The sequence below is a fragment of the Macaca fascicularis genome, chromosome 7, assembly GCF_037993035.2.
Source record: "Macaca fascicularis isolate 582-1 chromosome 7, T2T-MFA8v1.1".
NCBI lineage: Eukaryota > Metazoa > Chordata > Mammalia > Primates > Cercopithecidae > Macaca > Macaca fascicularis.
The window spans coordinates 20411626-20431165 of NC_088381.1; the positions used below are offsets into that span (position 1 = coordinate 20411626).

The following is a 19540-nucleotide window of genomic DNA, read 5'->3' on the forward strand; positions in this document are numbered from 1 at the left end:
TACGTGACGAGAGGATTGTGGGATGGTGGAGGACGTTTGGGCGCCCACAGCTAGGACGTTGAGTGTGTTTCTGCGCATGCTCATCGGCTGCCCGCGTGTTCTCTACGTTGCAGAATTTGGAAGCTGCTTTTGGAGGGAAATTTTGCTTCCTTTGGGCTTTGCTGTTAGGACCCTGCGGTGAGGAAGGTTCGAATGAAAGATTTTACGTGTTAGCTTGGTTTGAAGCCAAGAACGGTATAGTGAATAAGAAACTCAGGCGACAGTGAGTTACTGTTTGTCTGGCTTGTTGAAAGCTCAGAAGAAGTAGAGTTTGATGGAATAAAAATCTTGCCAGTAGTATCCGATTAGCTCAGTTCAAGAGGCCAGGGTGGGCTGTGGTGCAGTATTTGGTGTCACAGGGCGGGTGGTGCTGATTTAGGCCAGTGACCAAAAAAAAAAAAAAAAAAAAAAAAAATCTCTTAAGGTGCCTGGGACATTACCTGCCTGAAATCCCAAAACTCCACTTCTAGGCTTTCAGGTTTTTCCAGTTTCTGGAAAATACCTATTAGAATATATTCCTGATTGGAAAACGTTTGTATTTAAATATCTAAGTAATTATTATTATTTTGAGACAGGGTCTTCTTCTGTCACCCAGGCTGGAGTGTGGTGGCTCGATGTTGGCCTACTGCAGTCTCCACCTCCCGGGTTTAAGCGATTCTCGTGCCTCAGCCTTCTGAGTAGCTGGGATTACAGGTGCCCACCACCACGCCCTGCTGATTTTTGTATTTTTAGTAGAGATGAGGTTTGACCATGTTGGCCAGGCCCAAGAGATCATCCCACTCCGGCCTCCCACAGTGCTGAGTGGTGGCGTGTGCCACCACTCCCGGCTAATTTTTGTATTTTTAGTAGAGGTGGGGTTTCACCATGTTGCCCAGGCTGGTCTTGAACTCCTGACCTCAGATGATCCACCTACCTTGGCCTCCCCAAAGTGCTGGGACTACAGATGTAAGCCACGGCGGCCGGCCTATTTAAGAACTCTTTAAGGACTTACAGGATAATAACAGAAGCAGCGCCAATTTACAAGCTGGGTTGTGTTAAAAAAAAAAAAAATATATATATATATATGTATATATGCTAATTGGAAAGTCAGAGCACATTTCACATTAGAAAGGACTTTATAACTGCGGAGGAGACAAGGGACAGCAGGAACAAAGTTCTGAAGTCCAGAAACAGTATACATTATACAGGACACCATGAAAAGTTTGGTTTTATCAGTAATTTTTGAGTCATGGAGGGCCTTGAAGTTGCTGTTAATGTGATTAACCCAAATTACTTCACCTGTGTTCTACAACTGGGCCTTGAGTGGGAGAAGAAATGAAACTGGACAAGTCTCAGGCAAGAACAGTGTGGGACCCAATTAAGAAACTAAGGAAACAGTTTTGGGTAGAAGGAAACTTAAAGAGAAGAATAGCCAGAATCTTATTTTATTTTTATTTATAAAAGAGACAGGGTCTTGCCCTGTCGCTCAGGCTGGAGTGCTGCACGACCACGGCTCACTGGCCTCGTCCTTCTAGGTTCAAGCCATTTTCCCACCCCTGCCTTCCGAGTAGCGGGGACTACAGACGTATAACACCACGCCAGGCTAATTTTTGTATTTTTTGTAGAGATGGGGTCTCACTATGTTGCCCAGGCTGGTTTGGAACTCCTGGGCCCAAGTGATCCACTCCTCTCGGCCTCTCAAAGTGTTGGGATTACAGGTGTTAGTCACCGCTCCCGGCCTGCCAATGTTTTTCAGAGCGAGATCCCAGTACCACCTGAATCAAAATCAGCAGTCTGAGGTAAAAATGTCAGTTCAGCCCCAGGACTTCCCTAAAGAATTTGAGTCCTTCTGCAAGTTTTCTTTATTTTAGTCTTCTTACATGCAACTTCATTGTTAGAATTCTTTTCTAATAGGGATCTGGGGCACATAAGCTGGTCTAGCTGGTAATTACTGAGTGAAAAGGGGGCAAGATAGGCCTTAGCTGTTTTTATTAAAACTGTAGTCTGTACTGGTCTCAAAGACACATAAGCGATTTTTTTTTTTTTTTTTTTTTTTTTTGAGACGGAGTCTCACTCTTGTTGCCCAGGCTGGAGTGCAATGGCACGATCTCGGCTCACTGCAACCTCTGCCTCCTGGGTTCAAGCAATTCTGCCTCAGCCTCCTGAGTAACTGGGATTACAGGCATGTGCTACCGCGCCCGGCTGATTTTTTACTTTTAGTAAAGACGGGGTTTCATCATGTTGGCCAGGCTGGTCTTAAACTTCTGACCTCAGGTAATCCGCCCGCTTCAGCCTCCCAAAGTGCTGGGATTACAGGCGTGAGCCACCGCGCCCGGCCAAAGCGGCCTTCTTTAAGAAGCGCGGGTAACCCGGACTTCCCGCTCTGGCGCTGCGGCCGCTGAGGATCTGAGTGGGCTCCGCCCCGTCCCGGCCCCGCCCCTCTCGGCCTCCCGCCGCAATCTTGGCGGGAAGGAGCCGGCCACCGAGAAGCCGAAAGATGTCCAGGTCGGGCGCGGCGGCTGAGAAGGCGGACTCCAGACAGCGACCCCAGATGAAGGTGAGAAACGGATCGGTGCTTCCAGGTGTGCGCCTGCTTCGGTTTTTGTGAGGGTTATGCGGGACACAGGCCCGGAAGGTCGAGGGCGCCTGGTACCGGGGGTTGGCGGCGATCCCTGCCCTGAGGCCTTCGGCTTTGACGAAAGGTTCTCATCAATAACCCTAGAAATAGTGGGAGAGTCACATCTGGGATTCCCTTTCTTCAACCTTCTGCGTTTGCTTTTGCCACAGTTATGATCAGCTTCACACTCTTTAAATAATTCCAGACAATCCGCAGCTGACAGTGGGGTATTTGCTTCAGTCCAAATGCTAGTCATTATTATTGGTCTGGGAAACTCTGATGGGCACATGTGCCTAGTAAGTGAATTCTGTTGAGGTTAAGGTTAATGAATTACATATCTAGATTTTGGAGGGGGAAAAAAGTTTTCTTACAGGGTGTCAATTTGGATTTATTTATTTTTTTGAGCTTGAGTCTCGCTCTGTTGCCCAGGCTGGAGTGCAGTGGCATGATCTTGGCTCACTGCAACCTCCGCCTCCCGGGTTTAAGCGATTCTCCTGCCTCAGCCTCCTGAGTAGCTAGAATTACAGGCAGGTACCACCACACCCAATTTTTGTATTTTTAGTAGAGACGGCGGGGGGCGGGGGGTGGAGTGGGGGTGGGGGGGGGCGGCGGGTTTCATCATGTTGGCCAGGCTAATCTTGAACTCCTGACCTCAGGCCCTGCCTCAGCCTCCCAAAGTGCTGGGATTACAGGGGTAAGCCACCGCACCTGGCATCAATTTGGATTTATATTGTCATTGTGAAATGGGAATTATTAGATCTGCTGGGGATCCTGTAAGAAAAGGCACAGGACTTGGAATTCTAATACTCTCTTTTCTTTTATTGATCTGAATAGGTAAATGAATATAAAGAAAATCAAAACATCGCTTATGTGTCTCTGAGACCAGTACAGACTACAGTTTTAATAAAAACAGCTAAGGTCTATCTAGCCCCCTTTTCACTCAGTAATTACCAGCTAGACCAGCTTATGTGCCCCAAATCCCTATTAGAAAAGAATTCTAACAATGAAGTTGCGTGTAAGAAGACTAAAATAAAGAAAACTTGCAGAAGGATTATACCTCCAAAGAAGAAAACCACATCTAAGTCTGAATCCGTGCTGCAAAATTCAGCCTCAGCTGTTCATACTGAAAGTAACAAGCTACAATCCAAGAGAACGGCAGATGCGATGAATCTCAGTGTTGATGTGGAAAGTAGTCAGGATGGAGACAGTGATGAAGATATCACACCAGGCGTGGTAAGGACTTAATTAGTAGCTTGTTCTAGTATCTCTTTTTTTAAATGTGAAGTTCTGATAAATTGAAGTTTTTCAAGGCTCTCTCTGGTACAAACAAATTATTTTATCTAATAATGTAAGAATAAATGTAATAATACATTATTATTTTTAAGGTTTAACAAATAACTTCCTTGGGTTATTTTTGCTTTTGCTGTTGATGTGTCAATGAAAGGATTGACTTAATCTTTACTCTGCTTCCCTTTTTCTTTCTTTAAACTTCATATATTTTTGGGTTTACTCATACTTTATGGTGCCTTGCTCACCTTTACATATTTATGTACAGTATATCAGAAGTCATCAGTTTGTGGGATATATGGTATTGACTGACCCTTGATATCAGGGTAGGGAAACTGATTATATGGATGTGTTGAATAATATTTCCTTTAAATGCAAAAGGAGACAAATGACAGAGTAGATAAGATACATGAGAAATGCATTAATTAGTTCTATATAATTCCAATCAACTTAAGGAATTTGGTGTGTAATTTTTTTTTTTGGAGACCGAGTGTCGCTCTGTTGCTCATGCCGGAGTGCAGTGACACTATATTGGCTCTCTGCAACCTTGGCCTCCTGGATTCAATAGATTCTCCTCCCTCAGCCTCCTGAGTAGCTGGGATTACAGGTGCCCCACCATGCCTGGCTAGTTTTGTGTTTTTAGTAGAGACGGGTTTTCACCATGTTGGTCAGGCTGGTCTCTAACTCCTGACCTCCTGATCCACCCGCCTCAGCCTCCCAAGGTGCTGGGATTACAGTGGTGAGCCACTGCGCCCAGCCTGGTCTGTAATTCTTTTGGCTTCTACTGCCTACCAGGAGGGCTGTGCTCCATTCAAACTGACAACTTTTAACAGGATAAGATAAAATATAAAGCACATGACACAATGTTGCTGGAACTCAGGGAACAGAAAATGATAGTAGGGAAAGGGAGATACTATAATTGAAGGGTTATTGTTATGAAATAGAAGTTTGGTTTATGCTTTCTTACCCCAGAGTTAAGAACCAGGACTCATAGTGGGACAGCATAGGATAAGTATTAGATGAATTGGACTTGGGGTTGATAGCCTAGCATGGCCACTTCTTTTTTTTTTTTTTTTGAGACGGAGTCTTGCTCTGTTGCCCAGGCTGGAGTGCAGTGGCGCGATCTCGGCTTACTACAAGCTCCTCCTGCCGGGTTCACGCCATTCTCCTGCCTCAGTCTCCTGAGTAGCTGGGATTACAGGCGCCTGCCACCACCCCCAGCTAATTTTTTGTATTTTTAGTAGAGGGTTCCGCTTTGTTCGCCAGGATGGTCTCGATCTCCTGGACTTGTGATCCGCCCACCTCGGCCTCTCAAAGTGCTGGAATTACAGGCGTGAGCCACCGCACCCGGCCTAGCATGGTCACTTCTAAGAAACCTTGTTCCTTTAAGCAAATCACCTTAGTGAGGGGTTTGGATAAAATCTGTGGTTCTCAAACTTTAGGCTATATCAGAATTACCTGGATAGTGTGTTAAAACTCCATTGCAGGGCCCCACCAACAGAGTTTCTGATTCAGAAGTTTTGGAGTTGGAGCATACAATTGCATACCTTTTTTCTTTTTCTTTCTTTCTTTTTTTTTTTTTTTTAAATAGAGATGTTGGTGGGGTTGGGGGTGGGAGGTGTTGCCCAGGCTGGTCTTGAGCTCCTGAGCTTAACCAGTCCTCCCACCTCAGTCTCCCAAAGTGCTAGGATTATAGGCTTGAGTCACCACACCCAGCCCAATTTGCATATTTAACAGTTTCCTAGTGACACTGATGTTGTTAGTCCAGGACTGCACTTTGAGAACCACTGGATTAGATTATCCCTTTGGCCTCTTAGACTGTAAGATTCTGAAGAATACAAGGTAAACATAAAGCAGATTTTAGTTTGATGTAATGAAATAGGTCCGTTAATAGAGTTGCTCCTAAAGAAAAAAAAATTAAAAATTAACAAAAGGAGGTGAACAGATCACCTGAGGTCAGGAGTTCCAGACCAACCTGCCCAAAATGGTGAAACCCCATTTCTAATAAAAATACAAAAATTAGGCCGGTCATGGTTGTTCATGCATGTACTCCCAGCACTTTGGGAGGCTGAGGTGGGTGGATCACTTGAGGTCAGGAGTCCGAGACCAGCCTGGCCAACATGGTGAAACCCCGTCTCTCCTAAATATACAAAAATTAGCCAGGCGTGGTGGCGGGCACCCGTAGTCCCAGCTACTCGGGAGGCTGAGTCAGGATAATTGCTTGAACTCAGGAGGTGGAGGTTGCAGTGAGCCATCATACCACTGCACTCTAGCCTGGGCGACACAGCCAGACTGTCCCCACCTCCCTCCACCAAAAGAAAAAAAAGAAGATATAAAAATTAGCCAGGCGTGGTGGCAGGTGCCTGTAATCTGAGCTACTTGGGAGGCTGAGATGGGAGAATCGCTTGAACCTGGGTGGTGGAGGGTGCAGTGAGCCAAGATCAAGTCACTGCACTCCAGGCTGGGTGACAGAGCAAGACTCTTGTTTTTTTAAAAAAAAAATATATATATATATAAAGCCTTCCAAATAGCTGAGACTACAGGCATGTGCCACCTTGTCCGGCTAATTTTGACTTTTTTTTTTTTTTTTTTTAGAGATGTTGGTGTGCCATGTTTATTGCCCAGGCTGGTCTCAAACTCCTGGGCTCCAGCAATCTGCCCACCTCAGCCTCCCAAAGTGCTGGGATTACAGGTGTGAGCCACCGTGCCCAGCCAAGATACTTTTTTAAAAAAAATTTTTTGAGATGGGGTCTTGCTCTGTCACCCAGGATGGAGTGCAGTGGCATGATCTCAGCTCACTGCAACCTTCACCTCCCAGGTTCAAGCAGTTCTCCCAAATCAGCGTCCCGAGTAGCTGGGATTACAGGCGTGCGCCAACATGCCTGGCTAATTTTTGTATTTTTAGTGGAGAAGGGGTTTCTCAATGTTGGCCAGGCTGGTTTTGAACTCCTGACCTCAAGTGATCCGCCTGCCTCAGCCTCTCACAGTGCTGGGATTACAGGCGTGAGCCACCGTGCATGCCATGTCTTTCTTTCTTGGTTTATTCTTTCATTTTGGTGAAGTGCAGCTTTCTGAGAAAAAGTATATAAGAGGCAAATATTTTGCATGTCAGAAAAAGTCTTTATTTTTTTTTTTGAGATGGAGTCTCATTCTGTCACCCAGGCTGGAATGTAGTGGTGCGATCTCGGCTCATTGTAGCTTTTTGTATTTTTAATGGAGACGGGGGTGTCACCATGTTGGCCGGGCTGGTCTCGAACTCCTGACCTCGTGATCTGCCCGCTTCAGTCTCCCAAAGTGCTAGGATTATAGGCGTGAGCCACTGCGCTCAGCCCAGAAAAAGTCTTTAGCTTTATGTTTGATTGATGACCTAATTGGATTTAGAATTGTAAGTTGAAAATAATCTTTCCTTAGAATTTTTAACGCATTGTTCCATTGTCTTCCCACTTCCTTCAATGTTGAAAGTTTGTGCCATTCTGATTCTGGATTCTTTGTGATCTTTTTTTCCCTCTGCATGCTTTTAAGATCTTTTCTGGCTGGGTGTAGTAACGCAGGCCTGTAGTTTCAGCTACTTGGGAGGCTAAGGCTGGAGCCCAGGAGTGCAAGGCTGCAGTAAGTTTTAATCAAGCCAATGCACTTTAGCCTGGGTGACAGAGTGAGAGTCCATCTCTTTAAAAAAAAAAAAAAAAAATTGTGATGATATACCGAGGCCTGGGTTCTTCTTTGTTTTGTTTTGTTTTCTTGAGACGGGGTCTCACCCAGTCGCCTAGGCTGGAGTGCAGTGGCACAATCTTGCCTCATTGCAACCTCTGCCTTCTAGGTTCAAGCGATTCTCCTGTCTCAGCTTCCTGAGTAGCTTGGACTACAGGCACATGCCACCACGGCCAGCTAATTTTTGTATTTTTAGTAGAGATGAGGTTTCACCATGTGGGCTAGGGTGTCTCGAACTCCTGACCTCAGGTGATCTGCCCACTTCAGCCTCCCAAAGTGCTGGGATTACAGGCATGAGCCATCGTACCCGGCCTGCTTTTTTTTTTTTTTTTTTTTTTTTTTTGAGGCAGTCTTGCTCTTGCCCTGGCAGCTAGAATGCAGTGGTGTGATCTCGGTTTTGCAACCACTGCCTCCTAGGTTCAAGCAATTCTCGTGCCTCAGCCTCCTAAGTAGCTGGGATTACAGGTGTGCACTACCACGCCCAGCTAGTTTTTTTTTGTATTTTTAATAGAGACGGGTTTCACCATGTTGGCCAGGCTGGTCTCCCATTCCTGGCCTCTAGTGATCTGCCTGGTGGCCTCCCAAAGTGCTGGGATTACACGCGTGAGCCACTGAGCCTGCTTGCCTGAGTCCTTTTTCATTCATTATGCTGTATACTCATTGGGCTTTTTGTAACTGGAAGCTCATGTCTTTAGTTTTGAGAAACTTTAAAATAATATTTTTGTTTTCAGACTATTATTTTTTAGAGATGGGGGTCTCGCTCTGTTGCCCAGGCTAGAATATCGTGGTGTCATCATAGCTTACTGAAACCTTGAACTTCTGGGCTCAAGTGATCCTTCTGCTTCAGTCTCCCACTTACATTATTTTTCTTTCTGTCTTTTCTTTTTCTTTTTTTTTTTTTTTTTGAGACAGAGTCTTGCTCTGTCGCTGCCCGGGCTGGAGTCCTGTGGCATAACCTCCGTTCACTGCAACCTCCATCTCCCGGGTTCAAGCAATTCTCCTGTCTCAGCCTCCCGAGTAGCTGGTACCACAGGCGCGTGCCGCCATGCCCGGCCAATTTTTGTATTTTTAGTAGAGATGGAGTTTTGCCATGTTGGCCAGGATGGTCCTGATCTCCTGACCTGGTGATCTGCCCGCCTCGGCCTCTCAAAGTGCTAGGATTACAGGCTTGAGCCACTATACCCGGCCTCCCATTTATATTATTATTATTATTTATTTTTTTTGAGACGGAGTCTTGCTCTGTCATTCAGGCAGGAGTACAATGGAGCCATCTCGGCTCACTGCAAGCTCCACCTTCCAGGTTCACGCCATTCTCCTGCTTCAGCCTCCTGAGTAGCTGGGACTACAGGCGCCCGCCACCACTCCCAGCTAATTTTTTGTATTTTTAGTAGACAGGGTTTCACCTTGTTAGCCAGGGTGGTCTCGAACTCCTAACCTTGTGATCCGCCCACCTCGGGCTCCCAAAGTGCTGGGATTACAGGCGTGAGCCACCGCGCCCGGCCTTTATTATTTTTTAATGATTGATTCTCTTCCAATTTCTCTGCAGTTTCTCAAACAATGAATTGGATATTGGACCTCTAAGATTGAGTCTGTTTTTTGTCTTTTCTGTCCATGTGTTTATCTTTTTGTTCTACTTTCTAAATTTAAGGCTTTTAATGGATTTAAAAACTTCTGTTCTTATTTTTTGAATTTTCTTATAGTATTTTGCTATTTCCTGAATATACTGTCTTATATCTCAGGGTTTAAAAAAACATTAGCTTACTGTTACATTAGTGGCTCTTTAGGAGAAAGTAGAGACATGTACTTACTCTACTGCATTTAAAGAAAGTTTTTTTGTTTGATAAAAATAACTTTTTTTTTTTTTTTTGGAGACGGCGTTTTCGCTTTTGTTGTCCAGGCTAGAGTGCGATGGCATGATCTCGGCTCACTGCAACCCCCGCCGCCTGGGTTCAAGTGATTCTCCTGCCCCTGCCTCCAGAGTAGCTGGGATTACAGGCACCTGCCACTACACCTGGCTAATTTTTTTTTTTTTTTTTTTTTGCATTTTTAGTAGAGACAGGATTTCACCATGTTGGCCAGGCTGGTCTTGAACTCCTGACTTCGGGTAATCTGCCTGCCTTGGCTTCCCAAAGTGCTGGGATTACAGATATGAGCCGCCACATCTGACCAATTTTTATATTTTTAGTAGAGACGGGATTTCACCATTTTGGCCAGGCTGGTGTTGACCTCCTGACCTCAGGTGATCCACCTGCTTCAGCCTCCCAAATTGGTGGGATTACAGGCGTGAGCCACCATGCCTGGCCAAAAATAACTTTTGAGTAATAGTACAATTAATTGCCACTAGGAAATAATTTGCTACTAGATTATACTACTTGATTTCTAATAACAGATCACTTCTTAACTGGGAAGCCATACAGATACTCTGTGAGTATCCCAAATTCAGATTTACTGAAATATCCAATTCAGCAAACGTCTGTTTTGGTTAGATGGCATGAAATGAATAGAGGTAGTACAATTTGAAGTAAAGTATTCATGTAGAAAATGAAACACATAGTTTTGTGAAGTGCTTTTCCTATAGATTATATAAAGTAATGGAATCTTTTTGGTAAATTTTATAGGATGATTTTTCGGGATTGTCACCCTACGAAAGGAAGAGACTGAAGAACATATCAGAAAATGCAGACTTTTTTGCTTCTCTTCAGTTGTCTGAGGTTTGTGTGGAGTCTGTATTTAAAACCAAGATGCTGGGCCAGGAGCAGTGGTTCACGCCTGTAATCCTGTCACTTGGGGAGGTGGAGGTGGGAGATCAACCTGGGTAACATACGGAGACCATCCCCCACCTCTATAAAAAGTAAATTAGTTGAGCATAGTGATGCATGCCTGGAGTCGTAGCTACTGGGGTGGCTGAGGTGGAAGTATGGCTTGAGCTTAGAAAGTCGAGGCTGCTGTGAGCTACGATCGTGCCACTGCATTCCAGCCTAGGCAACAGAGCAAGACCCTGTCTCAAAACAACAACAAGAGCAATAAAACCCAAGATGTCATAACTCCCACCAGAAGGTCAATAACATACCAGGTTTCATAGTGTCAGATGAGGAAGGCTAAAATAGGAGCAGGTTTTGCACTTAATAGGAAGAGGTTACTGTATTCCATTGATTCGAAGGCATTTTTTTTTGTCCTTTTTTTTTTTTTTTTTTTTTGGAGGCAAAGTTTTGCTCTTGTTGCCCAGGCTGGAGTGCAGTGACGTGATCTCGGCTCACTGCAACCTCCGCCTCCCGGGTTCAAGCGATTCTCATGCCTCAGCTTCCTGAGTAGCTGGGATTACAGGCGCCTGCCACCATGCCTGGGTAATTTTTGTATTTTTAGTAGGGATGGGGTTTCACCATGTTGGTCAGTCTGGTCTTGAACTGCTGACCTCCAGTGATCTACTCGCCTTGGCCTCCCAAAGTGCTGGGATTACAGGTGTGATCCACCACGCCTGGCCTTTTTTTTTTTTAATTTTTATTTTTTGAGATGGAGTCTCGCTCTGTCGCCCAGGTTGGAGTGCAGTGGCCAGATCTCAGCTCACTGCAAGCTCCGCCTCCCGGGTTTACGCCGTTCTCCTCCCTCAGCCTCCCAAGTAGTTGGGACTACAGACGCCCACCACCTTGCCCGGCTAGTTTTTTGTATTTTTTTTTTTTTTTTTTTGAGGCGGAGTCTCGCTCTGTCGCCCAGGCTGGAGTGCAGTGGCGCGATCTCGGCTTCACTGCAAGCTCCGCCTCCCGGGTTCCCGCCATTCTCCTGCCTCAGCCTCCCGAGTAGCTGGGACTACAGGCGCCGCCACCATGCCCGGCTAATTTTTTTGTATTTTTAGTGGAGACGGGGTTTCATTGTGTTAGCCAGGATGGTCTCGATCTCCTGACCTCGTGATCCGCCCGTCTCGGCCTCCCAAAGTGCTGGGATTACAGGCTTGAGCCACCGCGCCCGGCCGTTTTTTGTATTTTTTAGTAGAGACGGGGTTTCACCATGGTAGCCAGGATGGTCTCGATCTCCTGACCTCGTGATCCGCTCGTCTCGGCCTCCCAAAGTGCTAGGATTACAGGCTTGAGCCACTGCGCCTGGCCTTTTTTTTTTTTTTTTTTTTGAGACAGGGTCTCGCTGTGTTGCCCAGGCTGGAGTACAGAAACGCTGATCATGACTTATGGCCTATCTTTAGGATCTTTAGTTCCTGAATAGACCTTAGTTTAACGTGGGTATAGTAGCAGATACCTAATATTTTTAAAGGTAAGATATGTAGTTAAAACATTTTTACATGATTTTTATACTTTACAGTCTGCTGCAAGACTCCGTGAAATCATAGAGAAGAGACAGCCTCCTAAATCCAAGAGGTAAAATACCTGGTTTGCAATGCCTGAACCATGATACATTGCTCAACTGTTTTATAATTTGAAAAAAATGGTTTGGCATAGTAAGCTTAACAGATCGTCAAGTGCTGTTTAACTTCAGTCCCTCTAGGATCTCTGAGGTAATGCTACCCTTTAATAACTTTACAATTCTCATCTTCATCAAAATAATATGGAGCAAATACAATTGAGAGCTGAAATTTGTTTATATTTGTTGTTGCTATAATGGAGGGAAATCTTTTTTTCCACTAAATTATTGTTACTTAGAAAACTATTATTCTTAAAGACTCTTCTACTTACTTTTAATTTTTCTAGCTGTCTTTTTGCGTCTCAATTTGTTTTTGCTTTCTTAGTCCTAGAATAAAGGAAAGGAATTAACATTTATTGAACATCTATGAAACATACTGCAGTGATCTAGCAATTTTGTCATGTATTATCTCATTTAACTCTGACAACCACTGTATCCATCCATGTATGTGGTAGGTAATATATTCATTTTGTGAGTTAGAAATCTGGCTCAAAATATAAGATTGTTGGCTGGGTGCGGTGGCTCATGCCTGTAATCCCAGCACTTTGGGAGGTTGAGGCAGGGGGATCACCTGAGGTCGGGAGTTAGAGACTGGCCTGACCAATATGGAGAAAACCCATCTCTACTAAAAAAAAAAAAGTTAAAATATTAGCCAGGCATGGTGGCAAATGTCTGAATCCCAGCTACTCAAGAGGCTAAGGCAGGAAAATCACTTGAACCTGGCAGGCGGAGGTCGTGGTGAGCCAAGATCACACCATTGCACTCCAGCCTGGGCAGTAAGAGTGAGACTCTATCTCAAAAAAAAAAAAAAAAATTATTTGCTGAAAGTCAAAACAGCTTATAAGTGGTTTGAACTCCAGGGTTTTTAAATTTTGAATTATCTCCATTGCATTTTGGTAGTGCTTACATGTAAATGAAGAAACTAAAAATCTTGGTATCATTAGCTCATTTGTTTAGTGCCAGATGCTAATGAAATGTAGCTTCATTTACTTGGTTTGATTCTGTTACAGGACAATTAGCTTGAGAAAAGCTAGACCTTTAATCATGGCCAGGTATTTTCAAGTATGAAAAGTTACTGTAAGAGGAACATCATTAACACTGGAAAAACAGTAGCACTGGTCCTGTTGCCAGCTGATTAGTACCTTTACATTTGAATGTTTTTTATTAGCCAAGATAGGTGATTTCTTCCTAAATCACAAAATTCCAGCCCTTAATAGTTGCATAGGTAGTAGCAAGTTGATAGTATGGAAGTTGCTTAATGTAGAGGAAGAAGCATAGGCTTTGAGATGTAGCAAATTTGGGTTCAAGTTTTGATTCAGTCACTTACAGCTATGATATTAACCTTGGATACTTTATATAATTTTTCTTTCCTTTTCTGTAAAACTGGTGTTATGCTAATTCAGAAGGATTTAAATTTTTTTGAAAATTATTAAATATACATATAAAAAGGTACATATAATGTATTTGTGTAGTTGAAAAATTATACAGGTCCCAACCATGTACCTGCCATCCAGGTTAATAGAAATTATGAGTACCCCCGAAGGCCCATATATACAGCTCCCTCCAGATACTACCACTATGCTGACTTTTGTGATAATATTTCCTTGCATTTATTTATAGTTTCTTTTTTTTTTGAGACAGAGTCTCACTTTGTTGCCCAGGCTGGAGTGCAGTGGCGTGATCTCAGCTCACTGCAAGTTCTGCCTCCCGGGTTCACACCATTCTCCTGCCTCAGCCTGCCGAGTAGCTGGGACTACAGGCACCCGCCACCATGCCCAGCTAATTTTTTATATTTTTAGTAGAGACGAGGTTTCACCGTGTTAGCCAGGATGGTCTCCATCTCCTGACCTTGTGACCAACCTGTCTCGGCCTCCCAAAGTGCTGGGACTACAGGCGTGAGCCACCGTGCCCAGCCTATAGTTTCATTTTTATTTATTTATTTATTTTTGAGACAGTATCGCTCTGTTGCTCAGACTGGAGTACAGTGGCGCCATCTTGGCTCACTGCAGCCTCTGCCTCCCAGGTTCAAGCAATTCTCATGGCTCAGCCTCCTGAGTAGCTGGGATTACAGGTGCTCATGACCATGCTTGGCTAATTTTTGTATTTTTAGTAGATACGGGGTTTTGCCATGTTTGCCAGGCTGATCTGGAACTCCGGACCTCAAGTGATCCGCCTGCCTCAGCCTCCCAAAGTGCTGGGATTACAGGTGTGAGCCACTGCGCCTGGCTATTGATTTATAGTTTTACTACCAGTGAGTGTATCCTTAAACACTCTATTGTTTAGCTTTGTCTTTTTTTGGTGTTCACATACAATATGCCATTTTTATATTCTGAGATTTTCTTATTTTGCTCATCTTTACATATTTATGCTTTTAAATTTACCCATGTTGATGTGCACAGCTTTATTTCATTCTTTTTTTCTGCTATATGATATTCCACTGGATAAATGTACTACATTTTATTCCACTGTTGATGAACAATTGAGTTGTTTCCAGGTTTTTATTATGAAAAGTGCTGCTCTAAACATTCTTAAGTCTCTTAGTGCTTATGTATGGGAGTTTCTCTAGGAGTAGATTTCTAGGAGGATTGTATGACAGCCCATATTATTCCATATACTCAGGCGTATTTTTTGAGGATTAAATATGAGATGGAATGTGGAGTACAGTTTTTAGTATATAGTATACTTTCAATCAATAATAGTTTTTAGGCCGGGCGCGGTGGCTCAAGCCTGTAATCCCAGCACTTTGGGAGGCCGAGACGGGCGGATCACAAGGTCAGGAGATCGAGACCATCCTGGCTAACACAGTGAAACCCCGTCTCTACTAAAAAATACAAAAAAAAACTAGCTGGGCGAGGTGGCGGGCGCCTGTAGTCCCAGCTACTCAGGAGGCTGAGGCAGGAGAATGGCGTAAACTCGGGAGGCGGAGCTTGCAGTGAGCCGAGATCCAGCCACTGCACTCCAGCCTGGGTGACAGAGCCAGACTCCATCTCAAAAAAAAAAAAAAAAAAAAAGTTTTTACTAATTCTCGAACTAATGTGGACTATAGCTGATAATTTTTTGTGAATTTTTGGAAATAATTTCAGAGGCTTCTCTTTCCCTGACATTTTAAAATGAATTTTTTTAAAATGAAAAAATAGTGCATAAAAAATAGGGACTGTATATTATTTGAAAAGTAAACTGCCAGGCGCGGTGGCTCACGCCTGTAATCCCAACACTTTAGGAGGCCGAGGCGGGCGGATCATAAGGTCAGGAGATCGAGACCATCCTGGCAAACACGGTGAAACCGCGTCTCTACTAAAAATACAAAAAAATGGGCTGGGCGTGGTGGCGGGCGCATGTAGTCCCAGCTCTCGGGAGGCTGAGGAAGGAGATTGGCGTGAACCCGGGAGGTGGAGCTTGCAGTGAGCCGAGATCGCGCCACTGCACTCCAGCCCGGGCGACAGTGCGAGACTCTGTCTCAAAAAAAAAAAAGTAAACTACAGTGTATGGAAGGGAATGCAGTGAAACGTTTACGTTTCCTTCCTATTTTAGACCTTAGTTCTCCAGGCCTTTTCCCTAGAAGTAGTAGTTTTATGTGTATTCCTCCATAGGTAACCTCAGCATGTACAAATGTATGTGTATATGTAACCTTTTTGTAAACCTGTACTGGACTTTCTTTTTGCTTTTTATAAGCTAGGGTTCCTTTCAGCAGTGCATTAAGATCTATATCATTCTTTTTATGGCAGCATATTATTCTATTAGATATGTACACCATGATTTAACAGACCTCACCTCCTTTTGATGAACATTTAGGTTTAAGTTTTTTCCATACTTATTAAAATAATTGTGGCCATGTATATATATGCAATGTATAAATATATCTGTGGGATATATTCCTAGAAGTTATCTCTTTAATGTTAGTAAATTTTATTGTTTTGTGAGTATAACATGAATTTTCCCCCACTCTTGTAGAAAGAAGCCTAAGAGAGAAAATGGGGTTGGATGTAGAAGGTCAATGCGATTACTAAAAGTTGATCCTTCGGGAGTTTCATTACCAGCAACTCCAACACCGCCGACATTAGTTGCAGATGAAACTGTAAGAAAATGTGCAAATACAATATTTTAATGTAATAAAATACTGAAAAATTTGAAGTGTTGAAACTAGACTAAAAGTTCATTAAATTATGTTTAATTTTATATTTCATTCTTGAATGTTGTATGGTTTTGTTTTTTGTTTTTGTTTTTTTTTTTAAGACGGAGTCTTGCTCTGTCACCCAGGCTGGAATGCAGTGGCATGCTCTTGCCTCACTGCAACCCACTCCTGGTGTTCAAGCGATTCTCCTGCCTCAGCCTCCCGAATAGCTGGGATTACAGGCACATGCCACGATACCTGGCTGATTTTTTATATTTTTGGTAAAGACGGGGTTTCACCATGCTGGCCAGGCTGGTCTTGAACTCCTGACTTCAAGTGATCTGCCTGCCTTGGCCTCCCAAAGTGCTAGGATTGCAGGTGTGAGCCACTGCAATGGCTGCGCCTGGTCTGTTCTATGGTTTAATGAGTAAGATTTCAAAGTCGTAAAGACTAGATTAAATTCTGTATTTCTGCAGGACTTACCTGCTATAGGATTGTGGGTGAGTTAATTAACCTTTCTGATCGTTTCCCCATTAAAAAAATGTCAGCAATAATAGAACCCTCAGTAAATATGTGCAATTTTATGTCAGTTTTAAAAAAAAGAAACCTGAAAGAGATACTGTGAAGATAAATTGTATCTATCAGGTTTCTCACATTATATTAAGGGCTTAGTAATCAATAAAATATTAATGTTAATATGTGATAATGTGTAGTTTAATTTTAGTGAGTAGAGTTTTATTTAGCAAACATCGTCTAAATAATATTTTTCAAGAACACCTATTTTTAATACTTTATATCAGTGTTTAATTGTAAATAGGAAGATAGCACTAATTAGGAAGGTGCTCTGGGAGCAAATTGCAAATCCAGGTGTTACGGGAAGCAGCATGGAAGAGTAGCTTCCAAATTTTTTTGAAGCCTCAGCCCACAAATATATTTATGGCCAGGTGTAGTGGCTCATGCCTGTAATCCCAGCACTTTGGGAGGCTGAGGCAAGAGGATCACTTGAACCCAGGAGTTTGAGACCAGCCTAGGCAACATCAAGTGACCCTGTCCTCACAAAAAAAATACGAAAATTAGCTGGGTGTGGTGGCATGTGCCTGTAGTCCCAGCTCCTCAGGAGGCTGAGGTGGGAGCATCACTTGAGACATTAAATTAAAAAAAAAAAAAAGATATTTACATTGTAACCATTACACATATATGCAACTGAAACCACAGTTTGTCAAGTGACACTACATGTGCACTTTGGTATTTCTTTTTTTTTTTTTGAGACACAGTCTCCCTCTGTCGCCCAGCCTGGATTGCAATGGCATGATCTTGGTTCACCGCAACCTCCGCCTCCCTGGTTCCAGTGATTCTCGTGCCTCAGCCTCCATAGTAGCTGGGACTACAGGCGTGTGTCACCGTGCCTGGCTAATTTTTGTATTTTTAGTAGAAATGGGGTTTCGCCATGTTGGCCAGGCTGGTCTCGAACTTCTGGCCTCAAGCTATTTGCCTGCCTCGGCCTCCCAAAGTGCTGGGATTACGGGTGTGAGCCATGTTCCTGGCCTGATACTTCTATTCTAGTCTCATTCACTAAAACAAATTGCTAGTTGTGACATATTAACATGATTTCTCATCCATTGGTTGGTTACAAACTGTTTAAAAAATTAGTAATGTAGGTATGATACTGAGTAATGAGTTAAGATAATCTGAGTCAGTTCTCAGCTTCTCTGGTTAATGGCTGTGTGACTTCGGGCAAGTTAACTCCTCTAAGTTTCTGGTTTTTTTTTTTTGGGACGGAGTCTTGCCCTGTTGCCCAGGCTGGAGTGCAATAGTGCAATCTTGGCTCACTGCAACCTCCACCTCCTGGGTTCACACGATTCTCCTGCCTCAGCCTCCCGAGTAGCTGGGATTACAGGCACCTGCCACCATGCCCAGCTAATTTTTGTATTTTTAGTAGAGATGGGATTTCACCATGTTGGGCAGGCTGGTCTTGAACTCCTGACCTCGTGATCCGCCTGCCTCGGCTTCCCAAAGTGCTGGGATTACAGGCTCTAAGTTTCAATCCACTGTCTTTAAAATGTAATACCTCATTCACTAGGTGCTTGAGAGGATTAAATGAGATAATACATGTTATTGATTTATAGGGTACCTGGCATTCATTTATTGAACAATTATTTTGAGTGTCCATGATATGCCACCGTTACTGTTAATGTTGAAAGTGAAGTTGTGGGAAAACAGACAAATACCCTTGCCCTCCTTGTGTTTACATTCTAGGTAAATGTAAACCAACAAATTTACGAGACTAACAAATAACTTTTTATTTTTTATAACAGCCTTTGTTACCTCCTGGGCCTTTAGAAATGACTTCTGAAAATCAAGAAGACAATGAACGATTTAAAGGATTTCTGCACACATGGGCAGGAATGAACAAGGTATTGGGAAGGCTAATAGCCTTTAGAATCATCTGTTAAGGAAATATATACTATATATATATGTGTGTGTGTGTTAATGTAGTTCTTTGATCTCTCCCAATGTTTCAGCCAAGTAGTAAGAACACTGAGAAAGGATTATCTAGCATTAAAAGGTAAGTTGCAATTCCTTGTGTTTTTTTTATATTTTTTGAGATGTTTGAGTTATAAAGACTATACACCATTTTACGGAATTTTGAAAGTGAGATGAAATGTTTCCACCCTAACAACCGTTGTTTTTGTGTATTTCCTCTCAAGTGTTGCCATATACAATACTACTAGGATATAAGCTTCATGAGGGCAAGAATTTTATTTCAATAACCAGAACAGTGCCTGGCACATAATATATGTTCAGTGTTGAATAAATGTTCAGTGTTGAATAAATGAGTGAATCCACATACATTTTTACTGTATGTTGTAATGTATATACAATTTTGCATTATACTTTTTTCTTTTTTTTTTTTTTGAGACAAGGTCTCCCTCTGTTGCTTAGGCTGCAGTACAGTGGCGCAATCTTGGCTCACTGCAACCTCTGCTTCCTGAGCTCAAATGATCCTCCCACCTCAGCTTCCCAAGTAGCTTGGACTACAGGCATGCACCATCATACCTCACTAATTTTTGTATTTGTAGAGATGAGATTTTGCTGTGTTGCCCAGGTTGGTCTTGAACACCTGAGCTCAAGTGAGCCATCTGCCTTGGTCTCCCAAAGCGCTGGGATTACAGGTGTGAGCCACTGTGGCTGGCCTGCATTATGCTTTTTTCATTTGTGGTTACATGTTATTAGAGTCTTTAAAATTATTGAATAATTATAAAATATTCCATTGAGTAGAAGGAATTCACTTCTCCTCCTACCTGCTTGGTATTTGCGGTTGTTTTCCATTTAGTTTTGTGTGTTTGTTGAAGTATATGGATATGATAGTGGATTATTTCTTTAGGTTAGAT

At 43.1% G+C, this 19540-nt stretch overlaps 1 protein-coding gene across 5 annotated transcripts in view; it reads left to right on the plus strand.

Moving 5' to 3' along the window:
• The first annotated feature begins 22 nt into the window (after positions 1-22).
• The window catches only part of WDR76 (WD repeat domain 76), a 43214-nt gene continuing 23696 nt past the window's right edge, over positions 23-19540 (plus strand). For 2 of the 5 annotated variants that reach the window (XM_005559387.5, XM_073995692.1), the window contains exons 1-7: positions 2463-2575; positions 3470-3868; positions 10249-10341; positions 11939-11994; positions 15989-16112; positions 18464-18562; positions 18671-18714. In XM_005559387.5, the coding sequence (XP_005559444.2) occupies positions 2516-2575; positions 3470-3868; positions 10249-10341; positions 11939-11994; positions 15989-16112; positions 18464-18562; positions 18671-18714 (875 nt within the window). In that variant the 5' untranslated portion in view covers positions 2463-2515. Of the gene's footprint in view, positions 187-2462; positions 2576-3469; positions 3869-10248; positions 10342-11938; positions 11995-15988; positions 16113-18463; positions 18563-18670; positions 18715-19540 lie in introns of those variants that run through there. The other 3 variants (XM_005559388.5, XM_073995690.1, XM_073995691.1) reach the window with 3 other exon arrangements.